The 23056-nt window shown below is 51.7% G+C and overlaps 1 protein-coding gene across 2 annotated transcripts; it reads right to left on the minus strand.

Annotated features, from left to right (window-relative positions):
* Nucleotides 1-4839: 4839 nt before the first annotated feature.
* IFT27 (intraflagellar transport 27) lies at nucleotides 4840-23056 on the minus strand. 2 transcript variants are annotated; one of them, XM_031005580.3, is made up of 8 exons: nucleotides 22932-23043; nucleotides 22575-22695; nucleotides 14663-14742; nucleotides 14186-14245; nucleotides 13026-13085; nucleotides 10798-10915; nucleotides 9780-9889; nucleotides 4840-5041 (listed from the first exon to the last, which is right to left on the minus strand). In XM_031005580.3, exons 2-8 carry the CDS (start codon nucleotides 22606-22608, stop codon nucleotides 4943-4945), a joined length of 561 nt encoding a protein of 186 aa, XP_030861440.1. In that variant the 5' UTR covers nucleotides 22609-22695; nucleotides 22932-23043; the 3' UTR covers nucleotides 4840-4942. The 2 variants fall into 2 exon arrangements, with proteins under 2 accessions (XP_030861440.1, XP_030861441.1); XM_031005581.3 differs by having other exon boundaries at nucleotides 22575-23056.

Here is a 23056-nt window from a genome sequence, read left to right on the forward strand (position 1 = left end):
ATCCTTGTCTCTGACCTCACCTGCTGGGCACCCGTCTCTCCCCAAACCCTACAATGCACACGGTTCCCCAAGAGGGCCTCCAGCTTCATGCCTCAGGGCCTTTGCATATGCTTCCCTTTGTCTGGAATTCTCTCCCCTGGCTAACATCAGGTATTTCCCTGCAAGGTCCCTGGAAACCCTTCCTAGGCAGCAGACCTGGAGCTCCTCCAGGCCACCTCCTCAGTCCTCCCTGATCTCCAATGCAGGGCAGGACCCTGGACAGAGATGAATGCTGGAATGGGAAGCACAGGTGCAAAACCAAAGGCTTCCTTCCACATCTCCAGGATGGGCACCAATCGTCCAGTAGATGTGGCTTAGTGTAAATTTCAGTTCCCATCCTGGGATCAACTGAATCTGTGCTTCTTGCCACTCCAGCTTGGGCCAGGAAGTTTTTAGTATTCCATTTTTAAAACCACAACATTTTAGCACCAAAATGAATGCATTTTATTTATAGACATGGAAGCAGGTTGCCTCCTGCCCCCATCTCTCCTTCCAGAAGATGGTCTATCCAATGCGTGTTTCCCAGATACGGAAAACTACAGGGCTCCTTTCACAGCAGAAACACCGTCCAGGGAAACCTGCCTGGCGGGCTTCTCCTACCCCATCCACATCTGAATGGATGCGGCAGGGAAGGGCCTGGGTGTCACAGAGGCAGTGCTTTGGAACTGGGCAACTGTTTCTGAACACCCACCCCAAACACGACCGGCCCCACAGTGTGTCCACCCTCCCAGTCACCTCGGCTTCCCCGCCCTCTCTGGCTGAATCAGGTGATGTCAAGAGGCAGCTCTAAAAGATGCTGCGGAATGGCCAGCCCAGAGCCATGGAAGAGGACAAGAGGCCAGGTCCCGGGCCAAACCGCTCTTACAGAAGGCGAGAATCGTGGAGGACAACAAACAGAACCTTCTTCTGAGATCCTAAAGGAGACAGAGGGGCGGTTCCTCTAACCTCCCTCAGGATTTGAAAGATCAATGCTTTTTGGGTTCCACTGGAGTTTAGAAATCAAGAGTCGGCTCCTTTTTCTCCTCTATGGATGGCAGGTGATTCTAGGGCAGGGTATGCATCTCTGGTGTCCATCCACACCTCCCACACTCATCGGACTTTACGGAGGTCCAGCATTGGGCACTAGGAAAAGAAAGTGGTCAAGCTCCACCTCTGAGGGGTCACTGATGAGCCAATGATGACTAGAGGGTGCCAGGTGCTATGACCTTCAAATCCTGCTTAAACATCACCTTCCAAGGAAGGTCTTCCCGACTTCCCTGTTTAATATTGCAGCCCCCAGCCTGGCATGTCGTCTGCACGCCTCTGCTCTATTGCAACCTAACAGACTGCAAAATTCACCTATTCAATCAAACACCTCGTTCACCCCCCTTGAACGTAAGCACCCTGAGGGGAGGCGTTTTTGTGTTACTCACTGACAAATTCCCAAGATATAGAACAGGGATTGGCACATAGTAGGTGCTCAGCAACTGCTTGATTCAAGCATTCATTCAGCAAATGCCTTCATTCAGGAATAAAATCTGCAGACGCAGCATGCATTTTGTCAATGTTTGCTCATTGAGAGTGGGGTCTTTAGGCAAGTGAAGTAATTAATAGCCACTTGTTAGGTTCCCAAATAGTGCCGGGCACTGTGAGGATATAAAATCTCTGATGTCCGGCCGGGCGCGGTGGCTCATGCCCATAATCCCAGCATTTTGGGAGGCAGAGGTGGGTGGATCACCTGAGGACAGGTGTTCAAGACCAGCCTGGCCAACATAGAGAAACCCCATCCCTACTAAAAAATACAAAAATTAGCCAGGCGTGGTGGTGCATGTCTGTAATCCCAGCTACTCGGAAGGCTGAGGCAGGAGAATTGCTTGAACCTGGGAGGCAGAGGTGCGGTGAGCCAAGATTGCACCATTGCACTCCAGCCTGGGTGACAGAACGAGACTCTCAAAAAAAAAAAAAAAAAAAAGCTCTGATGTCCATCCACCTCTGGCTTCCTGTTGCCTTTGGAATAAAATAGAAATTCCTCCCACTGTGGCCCCTCCCTATCTCACCTTCCTCTCCTTTCCCGGCACACACCAGGGTATGTCTTCACCGGCCTTAAGTTCCTCCATGTTCCAAGCTTGTTCGTGCCTCAGGGCCTTTGCACTTGCTGACCTTCTTGCTGAATCTCAGTGCAAATGTCCCTTCTTCTCATAGTCCTTCCTATCCCCCCAAACCACTTACCCCACAAATCAACACCCATCTCAGCTCCATTTTGTCATCTGCACTGCCTGAAATTATCTTGATCATTTATTTACTTGTAGAACCAGTTTATTGGAGAATCTCAAATCCATGGGCTCTGAAACAAAACCATTTTACTTTTTCCTAATTACTTTTTTCCATCAAGCTCTGCAGAGGTCCCCTTCCTGCTGGGTCTTCCTAGCAGGCTGATCCCGACACGTTTCAGACCATCCTAGTCACTGAAAGGCAGGCCAGGCCAGCTCAAAGCTTCCAAAGTGTTTGTTCAAATCTCTTTTCCAGAAGGGTGGGGAGGGGAGCAAGATCTTTTCTTCCTCTCTCTGGAGTAACTTGGAACAGAGGGGCCAGGGAGGAGCTGCGTGTCTTCTCCACAGGCCTCCTCTGGGTCTGGTTCCATCTGTTATCTCCGTGGTGGCAGGGGGTGGGGGAGGTACCTGGTCGTTTTGGGGCTGAGCCTCCTCTATTGCTGGGGTCTCCTCAGGAAGGGGCAGCCACATTCCCCTCCAGCCCTGCCAGGGGAAAAGGCCCCCTACCCTTTTCCAGGTAGGAAACAGCTCCCTTTGTCAGTACCTGGCTGGCTGTTCACATGACTCCACTCCATGTGGGTCCTTCTAGGAGCCCTCCGTGGAACACCCATGCCGCCCTTCCAGACGTGGTCCTTGCTTTTCCCGTTGCTGGTGCAGGCTTCTCCCCAAGCCTCTCCCCACGGAACGCCCCCCAGAGGGGACCAAACAGCTCTGGGGATGTGTGCTGAGCTTCCCAAGAGTGCCCTCACCACCCTGTGCTGCAGCTGGCACCAGGTTCCTGCAGCTCAGAGAGCATCCGGCTGGGGGTGTGGTGCCAGCCCCCTCTTCCTGGCAGCATCCCGTCTCAGGAGGATCCTCTTGGGCCTCCTTCCCTTGGCAGGGCAAGAGGGTGATGGGGGGGCACCCACTCACCAACACAGTGGCCACCCTCACTCCCTTCTCTCTTGACCATTCCAATCTTATACAGACAGGGAGGAGTGGGGAGTAGGGGGAAGGGGAGCTCACAGCAGCAGGACCAATTCTTCCACCTCTACTAGGGCCATGGGGAAGGGGGCTGGCCCTAAGCTTCCATGATCTCTTTAGGAGGTGGTTTATTTAGCATCTTTGTCCACAGCTGTGGCCCTGGTAACCAATTCTAGGGCAACCGGAAATGTCCCCGCTGCATCCCCTTGGTGAGCCTTCCCTTTTGGAACATGTGACACGAAACCAGCAGCCTGGCATTGCTAGTGCCTAGGAAAATGCCCGGCAAATGGTAGGCCCTTGGTAACTACTTGCTGAAGGCATGACGCGGCCGCTACAGTGACTTCATGTTGAGTAACAGGAAAAGAAGGGGGACGCGAGAGCCTGACCTTGGCTGACACCGTGTGCCCAGATGCCCTGCACACCCGTTACTTCACTTCTCACAGTGACCTTGAGAGGCAGCCTAACCCCCACCTGCTCCCAGCCAAGCTCAGGAGGAGGCAGAAGAGGACGGTGGCTGGGAGCCGGGCTCTGGCGTCCACGATCCTGGCTCGGCCACCCCTTGGCTAAGTGTCTTAATTCTCTGACTCCAGCTCCTCATTTGTAAAAGGGGGATGGTAAGACTCTGCGCTGTAAGGACTAAATTAGCGAATATATGACACGTGCTTAGCTCATGTAGAGACATGGCAGGTCGTAAACAGGAACCAGGGCAATTTCCATTATTGCCATTATCACTGGGACAGGCCCAGGTCGGTCCACCCCAACGCTGGCACTCTGCATGACGCGCCTCGCTCCTGTGGAGGGAGAGTGATGAAGTCCTCTGGGGCACGGGGGCTGAAAGAAGCCGAGACCCCTGGGGGAGGGTGACAGTCAGGGAAGGCCTTGGATGCCAGACCTTGGCCGGCATCCTGATGTAAAAGGTGGTGATGCACCTCTATGGGTCTTTAATCAGGGGAGTGAGACGATGAAAGTGGTGTTTTAGAAGATTAATCTGGCAGCAGAGACAGGATGGAGAACAGTCAAGCTCAGTGCAAATAATGATGCCAGCTGCCCAGCCTCCGAGGCAGGCAGGAGCCCTGGCCTCCCTGCGCTCAGGCTTCCCTGCAGCCATAGAGGCTGGACCTGCCACCAAGAGACAGGCACCAAGGAAGGCCGGCAGAGGGCACTGTTCTGCCAGTGACAGGAACCACCTCCAGGGAGGTGGGGCATCTGGCTAGCCAGGAGCAAGCAGCAGAACGGACTCTGTCAGAATAAGGGGGCCATCAGCCCCATCTCAGCTTTGGGACAGGTTCTGAGCTGGGCATTTCAGCTGTGGGAAACCGTAAGCAAACGCTGGGCCAGGCCCTTTCAATACCCACTGCGGGCTTCGCTTTTGCAGTAGCAGGCCCTTTAGGGAGCCGGTGCACCCTGCCGCGCAGTGGGCAGGACCACCCCCTCGAGCAAGGCGACGTCCCGAAGCACCAGCCTCACAGAAGGGAGGGCCAGGGTCCCGAGTGGGGCTCCCGGCTGCCCTGGAACCGGCAGTGACGCAGTGGCCAAAGTGTACAGTGGAACTAGGGCCACCCAGGCCAAGAGTGGAAGGAGCTGCTGCTTCGACATTTTCTCCTAATTTTATTTAAAGCCATCATTATATATTAAAAGAGCAGAGGTAATTCTGTCTTCTCTGGTTGTGCAGCACGATCTGCTCCAGCTCGTCACGCCAGCGCCCGGAAAACCTCCACCTTCTCCCGGTACAGCTGGTGGAACTGCTTGGCCAGGCAGTGGAAAGGGGCTTCCAGGTTTTCCATCTCTTTCTGGAAAGACAGTTTAAAAAGTTGGTTGTGTTACTTTTAGAAGGGTCAGAGGGCCAGCTCTCACTCAATGCTTCCCTCATTCGGGGGCTACCTACTTTCTACCTCATTTCATCTTCACACTCTTCGAGGTAGCCACTTTCATGGATGCCAGTTTTACAAGAAGGAAACTCAGATGGAGTCAGGTAACTCAGAGATGAAGGTACCTTGCAGGAAGTCACACACCTTGTGAATGGTGGAGCTGGGGCCTGAACCCACGTCTGTTTCTACAAAGCCTGTGCTTTTAGTTGCAGTCACTGTACGTGTGACGAGATGTGAAAATGACACCTTTCCTCGCTTAGTTTTGACTGAGGCTCCAAAGGCCAAAGCAAAATACCAAGCAACCGGGAGCCCCCCATCCCGAAGAAGAGCTAGACAGCATGGGGCACCCTCTTCCTAGGCTGGTGCTGGACCCAGGCCTGGGAGGAATCGAGGTGAGGTGGCGGCTGGGCAAGCCAGGAGAGGGCTACCAATGAGACGGCCTCGCTGACTCCTTTGTCAAACTAAACGGCTGCAGCAGCACTTCCCTGAACCAGCGGGGGCCAAGTGGAGCCAGCCTGGTGCTGTCTTAAGGGGGCTCGGCTGGGACCGCCTCCAGGAGGGTGACGGGTCCCAATAAGAATGAATAGCCAGGAACTGGGGCTGCAGGAGGAGTGAGGGGGGACCACCTGTGAGAAGCAGCCTGCAGGTGAGACAGCGCCACTGATGGGGTGGGGAGGGGAATCTCAGAGGCACCCATGGGGCACCAGCCGGATCCACCCAGCAGGTGTGGAGTGGGCCACGACAGACCCCAACAAACACGCTGCACTCCTGGCTCCGGTCTCTCCCTCCCAAAGACTGAGAGGAGGTGCGGCTTTAAATCAAGTTCAGAATTTTGACAATCACCCAGGGCTGGGCACTTTAATACCTGAAATCATGAATATCTTTGTGACTAAAGGAGCCCAAAAGAATTTTTGTGACCTGAGAGAGAAAAGAGAAGTTCAGGAACTTGCCCTAGATTTTATCTAAGAGGTGGAAAAAACGGGCCCCTCCAGGGTGCACAGGGACAGGCTGGAGGGGAAAGGAAATGGCGCCCTCTCTCTTAACAGCCACTCTCACTCTATGGGTGCACGTGTGCATTCAAAAACTTTCTCAGAAAAAAGTTGGCAGAAAAAGGAATGTACTACTTTCAAGACAGTAGCTCAAGCTATGAACGCACTAAGAACCTGTTTTGAGACGATCCCTGGCAGCTGGCAAAAGTGCAACCTTGAGAAGAGGCCGTGATATATCCCCAATGAAACAGAAGGATTTCCAAACTGAAGAACGTTGCAGAAGGCATCAAGCGCGGTGCCTTCGCTTCACAGATGAGTAGTTTGGGGCCCAGCGGGTGAAGCAGCCCAGCTGGTTGGTGCAGAGCCCAGCCCAGCATCCAGATTCTCTGATTTGGGAAGAGCTACCTTTCCTCGAGGCCAGCTGGGATGTGCGAAGGAAACCAGGTCCCATGGAGAAAGTTACCTGGACTTTCTAGCAAGGGAAAGCCTAAGCAAAGAAAACAGTTGGCCAAGAGGAAAGACAGTGGTGGCAATGCTGAGAGAGTGCCGAGGAAAGAGTGGAGAGTTGGTAGCCAAGACGAACATTTATAGTAAGCTCCCAACAGCCAAGGACTTGAAAGCCATCACCCTCCAGCTGGACACGAGAGCAAGAATTCAGTACATCCTGCCGGGCCCTGCTAGTTGTGCAGAGCGCAAGGTCCTAGGCAAGCCAGTGTCGGGGTAAAACACTGCTTCCGTCGAAAGTAGAGTTAAGAATGGAATGGAAGAAGACTGAGGCCTGCATAGCTCACGCACGGGGATTTCAAAATGGATTTGAAAACACTCCACAACGCAATCTTGGGAGATCTCAACATAAAAAGGAAGGAATTCAACGCAGGTGAGCCTCAATAGACACCACGGCGTGCTTCTGAAATAGATGAAAATTGAACTGTTTTCCAAATACTTTGAGAGGGTTACCAATGACAGGAATCCTTTCGTCTGATCACTAATCATCATCTCGCTTACACAGTCAGGACAGCTGTGGAGTAGGTCGGCTTAGAGGGATTCTCAGGGCAGGTTCAGGCTAGTGTTCAGTCTGGCCTTGAATTGTGTTCTGCAGAGTCCCACAGTAGGCTCCGCAGGAGGCCAGGGTACCCCTTCTAGAAAACCCAAGTTTTCCAGCTGGACAGGCCTAACTCCTAGTCCTGTTTCTAGCCCTCGTTTAACTATGCCACCAGGGCAAGCTACACAACCTTTCTGAGTCTGTCATCTATACAACACAGGAGTGTTACCTTGTAGGGCTGTTACGAAGCCTAAACAAATAATGTGTGCAAAACACTTAGCACACAGTAGGCCCTCATCAAACGTTACTTCCCCACTCCTCGCTTGCCTGGGAGGGCAGTGATCAGCGCGGATTGTTCTTGCACTTGTTTGTAGGGACCTCCTTTGGGTCAGCAGGATGGTCACTGCGGTGTTGAGGCAGAAGAGAGGAGGAGATGGGCTTGGCGTCAGGCCTTGGCTGCGTCTCAAGCTGCGTTTGGTTATATTTCCCTTTTAATTACAGCTGTCTTAACCAAGCTGCCAGTGGTGCTTCTCTGAGCCTCAACTCAGGGGGGACTAGTTAACTTGCACAGGTAATAGCAAGTGCTTACTGCAGCCTCTTCAAGCGTAGTTCACACCCACCCACCCACTTCAACACCTCAACAGAGTTTAACCCGTAGCCCACTGGCCTTTGGTGACTCATGTTTTGGAGGTTGGGGTGGGTTTTAATTTCTGAGTTCTATCAAGCGTTGTAGGGAATATGGAATATTGGGGTGCAGGGACAATTTCACAAATGAATGGAGGAAGGGAGAATACTGAAATCCTGTTTGCTAGCGCACTACCGCGTACTGCTTTGCACAAAGGTGTGCTGCAGAAAAGATGGCAAACCCTCTATACAGGACAAGCTGATTTGGACGTCATTAATTTAGCATTTGTGATAATTGGACCAGAGGCAAGGGTGATATTTATCTCTGCACAAGCCATGAATACAAGGATTTAGTAAGTAATAACAGTATAAACAAGATTCTAGGGGCAATATTTATACTTTAAGAAAGCTAACATCTACTGAGTGTTTACCAGGCGCCAGACTCTGTGATCCGTGTTTTATATGCAACAGATTACTTGATTCTCATATTTATTACTCGATAAGGGATGTATTTTATAATCCTCATTTTACAAGCCTGAGCCACCAACAGGTGAAATAACATGTCCAGGTTCCCACGGCGAGTTCTGCCAATCACCATGGGAGGTCAGAGTGCCTGCCTTTACTGCTGTACTTTCCCTAAGGAAGCATGCTGCTTTGGGGGCGTTTTGTAAGCTCAGACAGCAGCACCGGTCAAGGTTCCTAGACGCAATAGCGGAAGTGCCTAGAGTCAAAGTCAAGCTGGAGCAGAAGATGACCTCCAGGACGTTAACCAGCCCATGAGAAGATGACCTCCGGAACATTAACCAGCCCATGAGAAGATGACCTCCAGAACATTAACCAGCCCATGAGAAGATGACCTCCAGAACATTAACCAGCCCATGAGAAGATGACCTCCGGAACATTAACCAGCCCATGAGAAGATGACCTCCGGAACATTAACCAGCCCATGAGAAGATGACCTCCGGAACATTAACCAGCCCATGAGAAGATGACCTCCGGAACATTAACCAGCCCATGACTCAATTCTGAGGGCCACAGAATCAGGTCTAAAGGCCACAAGGTGAGGTCCAAGTTACGACCATGACTGCGCCAGGCCTGGTGATCTCCCCAGCTAGCAACCCTGGCGAGGGGCAGGGCAACCAACACTCGGGCCCCTGCTGGCTCTGAGATGGATATTCAGGGCCACACCTGTTCCTAGAGGGCAGATCATCACTTCATGCCCTTCCTAGTGGAGTCTCACGTGAGGGGTCTGATTGGTGCAGCCTGGGTCACATGGCTGCATCTTGGCCTCAAGGAGGATGGGACTTTAAAACTCCCAAGCACAGGAAGCAGGTTCCTCAGTGCTGGACAGCTAAAATCATGATACATTAGGTTGGTGCAAAAGTAATTGCAGTTTTTGCCAGGAAAAGTGTACTGAAGATGCTGACAACAAATCACTTGCTTTTTGTAATGAGGTCTTCTGCTCTTTTAACTGGCAGGCACTTTGTGGCCTGGAGTCACCCTGGAGCTGCAGCAAGGTGAGGATGGGTGGCACCGTTGGGAATTAGAGGCCATGAGTCCTAATCCTGGCTCCACCCTTCGCTAATCATGGGACTTTGGACAAGTCACTTGAGCTCCTCAACACTGGAATGGGAACTGTGGGGCCAACTTCTGGTTCACAGGACTGGTTGTGAGGGCCACATGAAACAGTGTTCCAACAACATCTGAACCCAGAATATTGCATGCAAACGTCAAGGGTCATGATCACTGCACACAAAGCACTTGTATTTCTTACTAGTTGAGATACACCTTTTCCCAGGGTTGGCTGGCTGATCTGCTTTCCTGTTATGTCTGAGCAGCTACTGCTATACTGAGAAGAGATCTTGGGTAAGAATGTAAACATCAGTTCCAAATGAGACTCTGCATATGGTGGAATAACAGCTCCCTGCACGTGAGGTCATGTGCAAGACCGCTGCCAGCAGAGGCCCACTCCAGACTTGGCGACGAGGCAAGTGGAAATACTCACCACGGATGTTTCAAAACATTCCAGGCCCTGGCCCAGCGCCCATGCCCGGGCCTCAGCTGAGTCCACTGCTCGTCTGCCGGCCAGGTCTGTCTTGTTCCCAACTAAAACACCTACTCAGAAGAAACAACCAAAATATGGCACTTCACTGTCACAGTCTGGAAGGACAGCAGGCGAGATGAGAGCACTATTTTTGAGGGGTGTAAAGCATCCTCTGAGAGCTGCCTGACTCGAGGTGGTGAGCCCCCCCAACAGGGAAAGCCGGGGGTCTCTCGTGATGGCCCCAAGGGCCACAGAGAGACAGGTGGGCTTCGCTTTTCATGCACAGCTTCTGCTAGATCTTTTTCTAGACCTCACGTGTTATCTGTCTTCCTTGCTTCCTTAAAGGGCTGCAAACGCCTGAAGGCGAGGGCCAAATTTATGTGAGCCTTTGTAATAATTCTGAGCACATGGAGCAAACTGTAAACTGGTCATTAATACTAATGTAAGGACTCGGCTCGGAGTCAGGGATTCAGAGGTAATTTAGTTCGGCTCCCAGCTGCATCAGCTGCAGCTAATTTTTGAGCCTGTCTCTGGAGATCACTTTCCCCGGTCTATAATGAGGAGAATTTGTTGATCTCACATAGGGACGAAAAATAAACTGATTTAAAGCATTCAGAAGTGACAACAGGACTTGAATGTTTACTTGTACCCCATATACAAGAGAAAATTAGGAACTCTTCCCTGGGGTTAGCTTTCTGGAATTAACAACTGATATTACAGCACCCTCCCGTTATTGAGTCTCCCCACAGCCCTGCCAGGTGCGTGTCCTCATTCCCATTTCCTAGACTGGGAGAGGTGTGTGTGGTGACTCACCGAGGTTGGCATGGCTGCTAAGCGGCAGGGCCAGTGTATGCCTTAGGCCATCAAAGTCCAAGCCCAGGGCCCCTTCTCCACCCACAGCTACCTCTGCAATGCCCTTGTGCTCTTGAACCGAAGGACAGAGATGCCGCTGGGAAACATGGGTGTCTGCAGCCCGTACCTGGGAGAGAGATGCCTGGAGCCTGTGACCGAGCCTTCTCCAGCCACTTGCTGCAGTTGTTGAAGGATTCCTCATTGGTCACATCATAGACGAGACATAAGACATTGGGACTCTCCCACTGTGCAAGAGGGACAGGATGAGTATGGGTCAGTAACAGGAAAAGTGACTTCAAGGCTGGGAGACAATTTGGCCTTCCAAGGGAAAGGGTATGGGGAGCAGAGGGAAACAAGAAACGAAAACAGCCACACCCACAGATGTCCAACAATTTCCCCAAAGGAATGAACGGAGGGCCACGTTCAGTGGCAGGAGGCAGGGCTGGGGCGGTGCCGCCAAGGACAAGAGCTCATGTCTGGGCCAGGCTCTGCTGGGCACTTCCGTGCCTCACTGTGAAACCTCCCAACTCGGTAGAGTGTCTGAATATTCCCACTTTGTAGCTGAAGAAACCAAATTCAGGGAGGGTAAGTGACTTGTCCAGGCCTGACAGGCTTTAAAAACAAAGACAACGATGACAGAGATGGGGGACGACTGAGTTCTTCTCTACCCATCAATCTGCTTTCACCTGCAGCTGGCCTCATTCATTCATTCTCCACTCATTCTTATCAAGAGCCCGCCACCATGCAAGTTACATTTTTGTGCTTTGCAGCCCTGAAAGAAGATTCTTTCTTCATTAGCCAGCCTGGGAAGCTTGTTTGCTTGCATCTTCTTAATAAGGGCTGGCTTGTTAAAATGCAGAGGGCACTTTCTGCTTCTCTTGCCATCTCTGCATCAGCCTAATCCAAACCACACTGACAACTGGACAGGGCTCCGTGACCGAATTAAGAGCCAAGGCTACACTCTCAGGGGCCGTCGCCTTCAGGGGCTGCTCAGAGTCCTGGGATGTCCTGCTGCCTGCCCCTGGATGTAGAATGGCCCTGTACAGGCTGTGGGTGCGCGCCCTGGTGTTCGTGACTCTTGGCCATGCCCTGGTTTCTGGATCCCCCAACCTCGCACAATTAGGACCTGGTTTATTTCCGGGGTGCCAGTAACCTCCCAGGGTACCGAAGAGAATCCTTTTCCCTCCAGATTGGATTCCCTTTCAGATCCTTGGAAGGCCAGCCCAGAGTCCACTCTGGAGGGCTCCTCCTCACCCTACAAGGCTATGCTGGCTTCTGGCAGTGTCAGGGATGGGAGGACCGTGGACTAAACTGATGAACCCTTCACTCAACAGATTAACTCTTGAACTCCTGCTAGAACACACTGAGCTCTGTTACATGCATGCAGGAGACACTTCAGCGTGGTTTTAACTCAAGAAACCCTCCTTCTTCCAGGCTTCAGTGACGGGGTCCTGGAGAGGCCTGGCATCAAGCTAAAGCCAGAGCGGGTGAACCAGGAGTCAGGGCCGGCTGGAGGGGAGGGTGTGAGCTGACGGGTGGCACATGGCCTGGATTTGCCCAAATACATCTTCCCTTCTGCTGGGCATGGCAGCCCCAGTGCCAGGCCATGCACACAGTAGGCAATTGGGGCGAACGTCGTGAACCGATGCATGAAGCCAACCCTGTATGAAATAACTATCATTAGATCTACTTCTCTTAGGCAACAAAAAAAGGGGCAGAAAACTGTTCCCATTAAAATGTGGCTGTTCTTGGAAAGGTAGGGGAGGGCTCTAGAGAACTCAAACCTTCTAATTAGCTCACTGGCCCAGATTAGTGAGACTGTTACCATGGAAGGTACAGCAAGTGGATCCTGCGAGGCTGGTGGGACGGGGGTGGATGGGGCATGGTGAGGCCTGGGCAGCAGCAGGGGCATGTTCCAGAGCAAACCCCAGTGGAACAGCAGAAAGTGAGCCTCGTTATAGGCTGAGGCCTCTACAGCACTTCCCAGAGGGGGAGGAGGCAGTCTGTACTGTCTTGGGAGGTAGGGGACACCATCTGAAAGGACACCATCAGGAGGGTGTTGCTCTAAAGAAGGGAGGCCTCGCAGGGGGAGGGCTGCAAGGACCGAGCCGCAGGGCTCTTGGCCCATTGGATCCTGAGCACCCCAGAGCTGCGGCCCGGGCACTCACACGCATCAGCCACTCCTTCTTGCCAAGTAGCCATGAGTCTTGGGCTGGGAGGAATGCCCCTTAAAGAGTAATGCCATGGAAGCTTCCCAACAGCACAGTGCAGGGAAACTGCTGTGTGAGCACTGTTAGGGGTAAACGTTTTGGCAGGAGGTGGTGACAGTCAGGAAAAAGACCACGTGCTACTTGCCAATTTATCCAGCATTTCCGAAAACAGCTCCTTGCCAGCAGAGTCAAAAATGAAGAGTTCCTACAATCAGAAAAGCAAGAAAAGTCTCCACATGGAAAAACCACAAGCTACGAGTCACTGGTATCACTCTCAACTCACACTGGACTTGTCTTAGGGGTGAAATACAGGCACCCACATCTTCACACATGCTCTGTCTTTTCTCCCAGGCACGAGAGAAGATGAAGGGGAAAGGAGCGAACTCCAGAGTCTTAGAGAGGCAGTACGATGGGTTCTCGCACCAACCAGCACTTTCTGTGTGGAGTCTCACCTCTTGTAACCCTGAGTGCAAAAATACCAGGAACAAGCTGACTTCCCACCTGGCAGAACAGAATGCTAAACAGGCCGGCGAGTGCTCTGGTTTCCAAAAGGTCATTCTGCACTTTGTTAACCAAATTGATTTTCAAATCTTAGAACAATTCTTTCTAAAGGAGGTCACTGAGTAGGCCTGGGGAAGGTGTTTAAAGTGGGACATTCTGTCACCCTTCTGGGATGGCTAAGGTGTGATGCAGACAGAGGGTGTGGGATGACCCTTCCTGCCCTGTCCAAACCTTCCCCAGCCCATGTGAGAGCCCCCAGGGCTGGTCCCCTAGGAAATCACCCCTCGGCTCCCCCACAAGCTCCCTCCTGGCACTGGGTATTTCCTGGCTGGCCTCTGATCCCCGGCATACACGGTCTAAACATCAGTACCATTGTCTGTTTTGCATATTGGTTACCTGGGAACTCACCTTTCTCTTCATCAGAAGTACTTATACTTTTTTTTTTTTTTTTCTTGCAGACCTCTTTAGGAATCTGGTGAAAGCTACAAACCCTCTCTCTAGAAAAGCACACACAAACATAACATCTTGCAATTCACTTTCAAGAGCCTCAGGTTCCCATAAAGAGACTCAAGAACCTTGATAGTAGAGAACAAGTTCCTCAAGGGAACTAGTCCTCCTTCCTTCCTTCCTCCTCCACCTCCTCAGTCCCTCCCTTGAATGCTTCCCGATTCTATTCCGAAATGCTCAGCCAAGTCTAAACCACAGCCTTGCACTGCATCTCTCCTAGGGAGGATGGTGTGACCACAGAGACCCTGGGCCCAGCTGGGGGAGCCCTGAGTTCCCTTGGGTAAAGGCATCACTCACCACACTGTCTCCCGTGTCAGGAACTGGCACTGTCTTCACCACCAAATCCATTCCTGTTGTCTGCCAAGGAACACCAAGAATGTTAGCATTGAGGGCCCCCAAAGGGAGAGCATGTTACAGGAGGACACACAAGCACCCCAATCCCAGGAGGGCTATCTCCAGTGGAAGGGTTTGTTCTGGACTCATTCTTGTGAGAAGCAGCTCAGCATGCAGAAGTCGGAGGGGACCAACTAGTCCTCTCCACCTCCCTGCCCTGACGTGAGCTGCTACACGTGGTGGCCAAGTTGCTTGTGGCCATTCTGCTCTGTAGCCGACCTCTCACCCTGGGCTAGTGGAAAAAACGATCTCCACGTGGCCCTCTGAGCAGCCTTTCATCAGCTGTCTTAAGGCTTCCCTCAAGGAACTTCGCAGTCACTCATCCTGGTGAACCGAGCACTTCTCTTTAAGCTGTGGCCAGGTCTTGACACCCCAGCTCACCAGGGTGTAGCTTTTCTGGAAATGGGCTCCATCACTGCGGAAGATCTGTGCCAGGGCAGTCTTGCCCACTGCTGGGTCTCCTGTGAGATCAGAAAAGAAGAAAAAGAACGCCTTAGTTCTCATCTGACTTGAGACTCTCCCGCTGCGGAACATTAGTCTAGAAACCAAAAACTTCAATGAGTTTTGAGAGATGTATTTGCCTCTCAAGGGAACTTGTTCTGAGGCCGCGGGCAGGGCACAGGTCCATGAGACCTGATCTGCAAACCTCACAACAGCCAGAGCACATTTCTGCACGGCTAAGCCTTTTATCCACAGGAACTGACCCAGAAGGTAACAGAGCTTACAGAGGGCTTTGGGGCCCTGGAAACGGAACTGACGCTCTTCCACTGAAACACGCCCTATGGGGAAAAGCTGTCACTTCCAAACTGGAGTTTACTTCGAAGTCTTGAAGGTAAAGAAGTGTGACTGGCACTGACAGGCAGACTTACCTGTCCAACTGACCCAACCTAGGTTGACAGCTTCCACCTGAATACTTTTTTGTGTGGGGCGTCGGGGGTGGAAGGGTCTCTGCATTTGTGGGAAGCAAGAAGTCTGAGGCTATGTTCATCATTCTGAAATCTCTTTCCAAATGCTATGCTCCATCTCCATCGCAGAATACCTGTCTGTGACCCAAGGATTCATCTTCCCAGGGGCCTCTCCACCAATTCTATCTGCAATAGCAGTCACCTCCTCCAAGCTCATCTCTCACCTACTGGCTTTATCTCCCTCTCCTCTGCTGGTCAACAGCCCCAGAAACTGGTCCCTCAGAACTAAAGGTTTATGTCGCAGTTTTCAGTCTGAGACCTGAGCCTTTCACAAGACTGCTGGGAGCCATTTAATCGAGCGCTCCTCCTGTGCCCGTCACGGGTGCTGGAAGCTCTCCCTGCCCATCTTTAATTCCCTTTGCCCTCCCCATTTTCCCTCTCATGGCTCTGCTGAGCCTCCTTTGATGCTGATTGTTTCCATTTGCAGCCTCTTTTCCTCCTGAGTCTTACGTGGACTTGCACTCCACCGTCCAGGTCCTGGCAGAAAACGTGCTTTCTGCTTCTCATCCTCTGGATCCTTAGCAAAATCAGCACCGCCCTCTGAGGCTTCCAACTCACATCACTTGGTACCATCTCTTCACCTTTGCTTCCCATTTTACAGTCGGCTTCAACACTCCTTTCCTTGACTTCTCAACAGTCTGCCACTGTTCACTTTTCAGTTTTGACTTTTCCCACCTATAATTTTCTCTTGTAAGACAATTATTTCAATGCTTGTGGCATTTCATTTTATGTGAACTCCTCCAGGTTTGAGTGAGCTATTCAGGTCCTGCTTTTCTATTTGTCATCACTCCTTAGAAGGGAACCAACATGTGCTGAGCCCCCCTCATGGACCTGTTCACACAATCCCATTCATTCCTTCCCCGCCAAGGTATCATTAACCTTACCTGACAGAGGAAGAGACTGAGGCTCAGAGAGGCTGGGTAACTCGCCCAGGATTCCAACCTCACGCTCTTCCCAGGCCCTGCTCCTCTCCTAGAGCTCAGGGACCACTTCTGACACTTTTCTTGTTTTGAGATGGAGTCTCTGTCACGCAGGCTGAAGTACAGTGGTGCAATCTAGGCTCGCTGCAACCTCCGCCTCCCGGGTTCAAGTGATTCTCCTGCCTTAGCCTCCCGAGTAGCTGGGACTACAGGTGCACGCCACCATGACCAGCTAATTTTTGTATTTTTAGTAGAGACGGGGTTTCACCATGTTGGCCAGCCTGATCACAAACTCTGGACCTCAGGTGATCTGCCTGCCTCTGCCTGCCAAAGTGCTGGGATTACAGAAGTGAGTTCTCACCCATTTTTAATGCTGCCCCTCCAGGCCCTCCTCACCGCCTTCCATGACATCTGGGGCAACAACAGCCTAGACTGTCACAGGGTACCCACCCATCTCGGAGCAAACAGAGCACATCGCTTTCCTTCCTTGGGCCCTGACTGCGCCCGCCCTCCCGACTTCAGCTCTGCTCCTGAATTCAGCTGGAAGTTGGCTCCTCCTGCTTATGAGATTCCCCACAGATTTGTTCTGGTTAATTTCATAAATCTTTCCTCTGACTGTCAGTCAGAGTCACCAACACTTACAGGAAACCGCCTGTGTTGGCTATGAGGGCTCAGAAGCACAGGGAGGTGAAATAACTGATAAACACATTTGCAGAGCAACAGGATGACCAAGTGCAAATTCAAATAGCACAAACTGAGAAGCAAGGCGTCTGGGGAGCATCGAGAAAAGAAATGAATGAGAGGATTCATTGGGGAGGGAGGCTTCCCTAGGGGCAAGGGCTGGGCCTGGGGGCGACAGCAGGCAGGGCGCTGCAGGACAGAGAGGATGACGTCTGCAAGGGCACGATGCGAGATCACCTGTGACCTCACAGTTGCCAAGGCCGATGGCCTTTTCTTGGTTCTCATCCTCCTTGACGTCTCTGAAGGATGTGAGTCAGCCTGAAGTGACCCCTTCCTTCCCGAGTCCTGTCCCGTGGCCTCAGTGACCCTGCCCTGGCCTGGTTCTCCTGCCACCTGCCTGCCCCTCTGCCCCCCGAGTGTGGGCATTCCCATGGGCCTGTCATCGGTGGCGCTCTGCTCCCAGTCCACTCCGTCCCACTGACTCTCGTCACCTTGACAGAAGGCAGGATCTCCCTCCCAAGCTTTGTCTGTATATCCAAAAACCCGTGTGCGTTGCCACTAGAATGAAGGACCTTCCTCCAACCTCAGTCTGTCTACAGCTAAGCTCCGTCATGCCCTGGTCCTGAGTGGGCTGCCCCCATCACCCAAGCTTTCTGTTTGTGATGCCACCGTGTGTTTTCATCGTCCCCAGATTCAACGGGTCACCTCTGACTGCTCCTCCTCCTTCCTCCCATCTTCAGGCAGCCTCCCTTGCATTCCTCACATTCTTGGCTGAGTCTCAGCCCACCTCTGCTTGGCCCTCCCTGCTGACCCCGCCCCAGTTAGCTCAGCCTCACTGCTGGGTTTCTATCTCAGCCCCAAGCCCATCCTTCCACAGTGTGCACGGGAGGGGCCTCTGCAGACACATTTCTCCCTTGCTAGGAGCTTCCTGTTAGGCTCTGCCAATGGGAGTTCTGGAAGAGGAAGGGAAGGCTGGAGTCGGGGGAGAGGACACAGCTCTTCCCGCCTGCTTCTCCTTTTTCTTAGTACTACCCTAGCAATGGCCTGCACCCCAGCAGCACTAACTGCTTCCTTTCTTGGGGTGTGTGTGTGTGTGTGTGTGTTTCCCTACTCCCAGACCAGCTTATTGTTGCCCCCAGAGGAAACAGCACCAGCGGGCAGTGCCCTCTTCTCAGAGATCCACACCTTGGCTCCCAGGGCCCCTCCTCCCTGCTTCTGGGCTGAGAGCCCCACATGCTTCTCTCTGCTTCCCCAGCCTGAGAGGTGGTGCTCCTTCCTGCAGTTACTACCCGTGCTGCCTCAGTCTCCCCCTTTTCCTCTTCCAGTCCTCTAGCACCGGTGTCATTCACATCCTACTGAAATCCTCACTGTTGAAATGCCGAGTAGAGTTGCTGGTTTTTGCCTGGCCCCTGACTTATGTAGTCCTTGGTACCAGGAGTGGTCTTAAAGCATGGACCCTCCAGGATGGTTTGGAACTGGTTTGGTGTGTCTTGCCCTGAACACAGGGCTGGGCTCCTCCCAGTGGGAAATGGGTCCTGGTGCTCTGTGGCATGTGCTGGGGTCACGCGGCAGGTGACTGAACTCCTGAGGTGCCGGGACCAGCCGGCCAGGGCCCCTTCCTCAGGGGTCCGGATCCCAGTTCCCTGGGTCTCTTCAAGCTTCTGACACCCCCGACCTCTGCCCGCCACTCTGTGTCATCTCAATGCTGCCTTCTTGCTTCCTCAGTTCTCCAACACTTGATGAAGCAATTCCATACATTAAAATTTCTCTGCTGAAATGACGACTGCGTTTTCTGTCTTCCCGACTGTGCCTTGAACACTTCTTTTCTCTTCTTTTTTCTCCCGGCTCTAATCCGCCCAGTGCGTGGCATCAACAGGTGGACCCCCATAACACAGTGCCTCCATCTTGGCAAACCTTCACACAAACCCCACTGAGGATTCCTTCATAGCCTACCCATCTCCACGGTCAGCCCTAACGCACCTTCCCACTCTCTCCCTAGTAATCCCCTTACCCCAAATCTGGGCTCTGCATTCCTGTTCGCCCAGTCCCTGGAAATTCCTCAAGGCCACCTCCTTCCAGGTACCCCTAGACCAAATTCAAATCCTGTCCATTCTCTGCAAGGAAAGCTCAAAGAATACCCTTCCTGCACAGCCTCTGAAGGCCATCTCTCCCTCCTTCATCTTTATCTGTGTGGCTAACGTGGGTGGATCGTTGCTCAGTGGTAGTGCACGATGTGAGGTCAGAGCAACCCTCCCAGGAGGCTCTATTACCATCTCCATGTATATCAAGAGGCAGAATATTATGGTACTTACGGGCACAGACTCTGGAGCCAGACTCCAGCTCCATCACTTTCTAGCTGTGTGAGTTTAAATCAGTTACTTAACCTCTCTGTGCCTCAGCTGCAACATGTATAACGTAAGATAATCATAGCACCTACCCCGCAGAATTGTTATGAGGATTTAATGAGTTAATATGTACAGTGCCTGGCATATATAAGTACTATTTAAGTGTTTTTTTTTTAAGTAAACAAAATACAGATCAATGTCAAATGTTGTTTTCTTTCTTCTCCAGAACCAGAACAAGTAGCAGCTGTGCCTGGAGGCATTTCCCCGCATCTGGCACACAAAGGGCATTCGCTTTGTGTTTGCTGTGTTAGAACTTATCACATGCATCTTAGTTCTTCCTTGAGTGCAACTGATTCATGCTTGCAGGCCCACTGCACCTTGCACGGTGACTCTGACGTAGTAAGTGCTCAGCGAGTATCTGTTCAATGCATAAACACTTGAACTGAACATCACGTCCTTCAATGACCAGTTATGTGAGAGAAAAAACAGAGCAACTCAGTTTAAACAGTAGGGCTGTGGGTCATGGATGGAAAAATAAAACCAATGGCATGTGTGTGGCGGGGGTGGGTGGAGAGGTGTCAGAGGGGGCTGATTTCTGGGCTGAGGTCTTTTGGTCCCTGGAAACTTCCAAGAGGAAATGCTGTGGAATCCCTGAAAAGAGGCTGCAGATTGAGGCACAGGCTGGAGTTCAGGAGCCACTAACTAGGCAGTGGCTGCACTCAGGTGAAAGAACTACCCAAGGGAGTTGGGGGTAAAGAAGGGCACAAAGAGGCCGGGCATAGTGGGTGGCTCACACCTGTAATCCCAGCACTTTGGGAGGCTGAGGCGGGTGGATCACTTGAGGTCTGGAGTTCAAGACCAGCCTGACCAACTGGTGAAACCCCATCTCTAATAAAAATACAAAAATTAACTGGGCATGGTGGCGTGTGCCTGTATCCCCGGCTGCTCGGGAAGCTGAGGCCGGGAATCATTTAAACCCAGGAGGCGGAAGTTGCAGTGAGCTAAGGTTGTGCACCACTGCACTCCAGCCTGGGAGACAGAGTGAAATTCCGCCTCAAAAAAAAAGGTCCGGGCGCAGTGACTCACGCCTGTAATCCCAGCACTTTGGGAGGCCGAGGTGGGCAGATCACCTGACGTCAGGAGTTCAAGACCAGTCTGGCTAACAGGGTGAAACCCAGTCTCCACTAAAAAATACAAAAAATTAGCTGGGTATGGTGGTGGGCGCCTGTAATCCCAGCTACTTGGGAGGCTGAGGCAGGAGAATCACTTGAACCCGGGAGGTGGAGGTTGCAGTGAGCTGAGATTGTGCCATTGCACTCCAGCTTAGGCAATGAGAGTGAAACTCTGTCTCAAAAAAAAAAAAAAAAAAAAAAATAGAAGGACACAGAGGAGCACTGCTTGAGGACAGAGTAGCTTGGGCTAAAGCCCTGAAAATCAGATTGGGACCCAGGGCCTGGATCATACAGCTCTGCCACTTCCAGCTCTGTGACCCACGGCAAATGTTCTCATTTTTCTGGGCTTCAGTTGCCTCATCTGTAAATGAGGATGGCAATAATACCAATCCCACAGGGCTGCTATGAGGATTCAATGAGACCACCTGTATTGAGGACCTAGCACAGAGCTGATGCACCCAAAGCGCCAGTAAGTTAGCTCCATGATGAAAACCGAATTTAAAAAGAACCCAGAGAGAAGCCCATTTAAAAAAAAAAAAGTAACTTCAGAAAATAATGTTGCCACCTTATCCATAAGGAAATTAAAGCTCAAAAAGTGCTTCGTCCAAGATGACACAGCCAATAAGAGGAACAGGCAAAATTACTTTTGTTACACAACACTGCCTCCTCTGGTGCTCTGGAAACTGGAGACTCTCCTGAGAACCATTAATTTATTTTGCTCCAGTATGATTCAGTTACTACTGTCAGTCATCTTTCTGTGTGACCCTTTTATTTTCAAATTATAAAAGCCATTAAAAATATTATCATTTATTCTCAGTCTGGAAGAGGGGAATTTTTTAAAACAGGAATCTCTTTTTCTCTATATAATTTCTCACCACTTCTTTCCTGAGCTGGCCAGGGAAGCCTGGAAAGGTCACAGGTTTCAACAGAAACACGAGTTAAGAGTTTTGGAGTTGGCCAGATCTAGGGGCTGAAACCCTGCATAGGGCCTTCACTAGGGGTTGACCTTGGCTGACATCTCTCAGTGCCTCAGTAAGATCAGAACAATCCAGTACCTGGCTGGGCGCAGTGGCTCATGCCTGTAATCCCAGCACTTTGGGAGGCCGAGGTGGGTGGATCACCTGAAGTCAGGAGTTCGAGACCAGTCTGGCCAACATGGTGAAACCCCAGCTCTATTAAAAATACAAAAAAAATTAGCCGGGCATGGTGGCGTGCGCCTGTAATCCCAGCTACTTGGGAGGCTGAGGCAGGGGAATTGCTTGAACCAGGGAGGTGGAGGTTGCAGTGAGCCGAGATCGCGCCACTGCCCTCCAGCCTGGGCAACAGCGTGAGACTCCGTCTCAAAAAAAAAAAAAAGAAGAAAAGAAAAACAATCCAGTACCTAGCCCAGTGTGCTATGGTGAGACGATTACATGAAATATGTGTGCTTCACATGCAGTAAGCACTCAGTAACATGCATATGTGTTTCGCAGTCTATAATCCAAAATATTGTTTTTCTAAATGTGCAGACTGATCCAAGGGGTACACCACAAATGTGCATGCCACATATTCACATATTCATCCATTCTAAAAGTATTTATTGAGTACCTACTATGTTCCAGGCATTGTTCTGGGTGCTTGGGATGTATCAGTCAACAAAACAAAGATTCCTGCCTTTGGGAGACTCAACATTTATGCCCTTCTTGGAGTGGGGCAGCACAGTAACTTTGGGTCTTAAAGACAACACACAAGTGCCTTTTGCAAACTCTGGTCACTACACTCAGGTCACCGTTATCAGAGGGGGTGAGGTCGGAGGAAAAAAATCCCATAGTAAAGACTACCAAAGTCACTGATGCCTAACTTTGGGGTACAGTATATATTTAGCTGAAGCACTCAAGGTTTGCTTAAGTTTTGTTTGTTTTGTTTTGTTTTAACAAGTCTGCTTCTCCAGAGTTGTAACTAGTGATTTTTTAACGAGTCAGCTCAACTGGTGAAGGTGGTCTCAGAGTATGTGACAGGGAGCAGGGGGAAATCCACTGGAGCTGCGAAGTGCCCTGGAAGATCATTCTTCCGCGCCTAACGTAATTTACTGTATCAGTAATTGCAGTAACTCGCCTTTGGGAGAGAGAAAGGAAAAGGTAGGCAATTTAGGTGAACAAAAGCTCTGAATGAATTATGAAGGCTCTGGACTCCAGAGACCACCGTATTCAAGCGCAAGTTTTCAGACTCACCTGCCAGGATGCATTTGGCTGCCAGCTTCACCATGGTAACCAACACTCCCGCGAGCCGTACCCAGAGGACAAGAGCGGCTGCTAGAGACGCGAGTGGGTGGGCTTCGGGCCCTGGGCTGGCCTGGGACGGGAAGGTGGGGAGGGGAGGGCTGATCTCAAGGGTCAGTGGCCGCGACGGGACTGGGGATGACCGAGCCCGGCCCTTCTGGGCTGGGGGCGGATATCGAGCGCTGGGGGCGGGTGGGCAGGGGAGGGCTCCAGGTGGGCCCGGCTCGAGGCCTGACACGGCAGTCTGAAAAGGTGCAAGCGAGCGGACACGGCCTGTGCTCCCCGCCCAGCCCCTCAGCACAGCCCTACCCAGAGGGTTCAAGGAAGGACGATCCGGCTCTCCTCCGATCACAAGTACCGTGCCGAATGCACTCTCCAAGCAACCATAGCCCACCTGCCCCGCCTCCTCCTCCTCCTCGCTGACCCTCGATTGG

The sequence above is a fragment of the Gorilla gorilla genome, chromosome 23 (genome assembly GCF_029281585.2).
Source record: "Gorilla gorilla gorilla isolate KB3781 chromosome 23, NHGRI_mGorGor1-v2.1_pri, whole genome shotgun sequence".
NCBI lineage: Eukaryota > Metazoa > Chordata > Mammalia > Primates > Hominidae > Gorilla > Gorilla gorilla.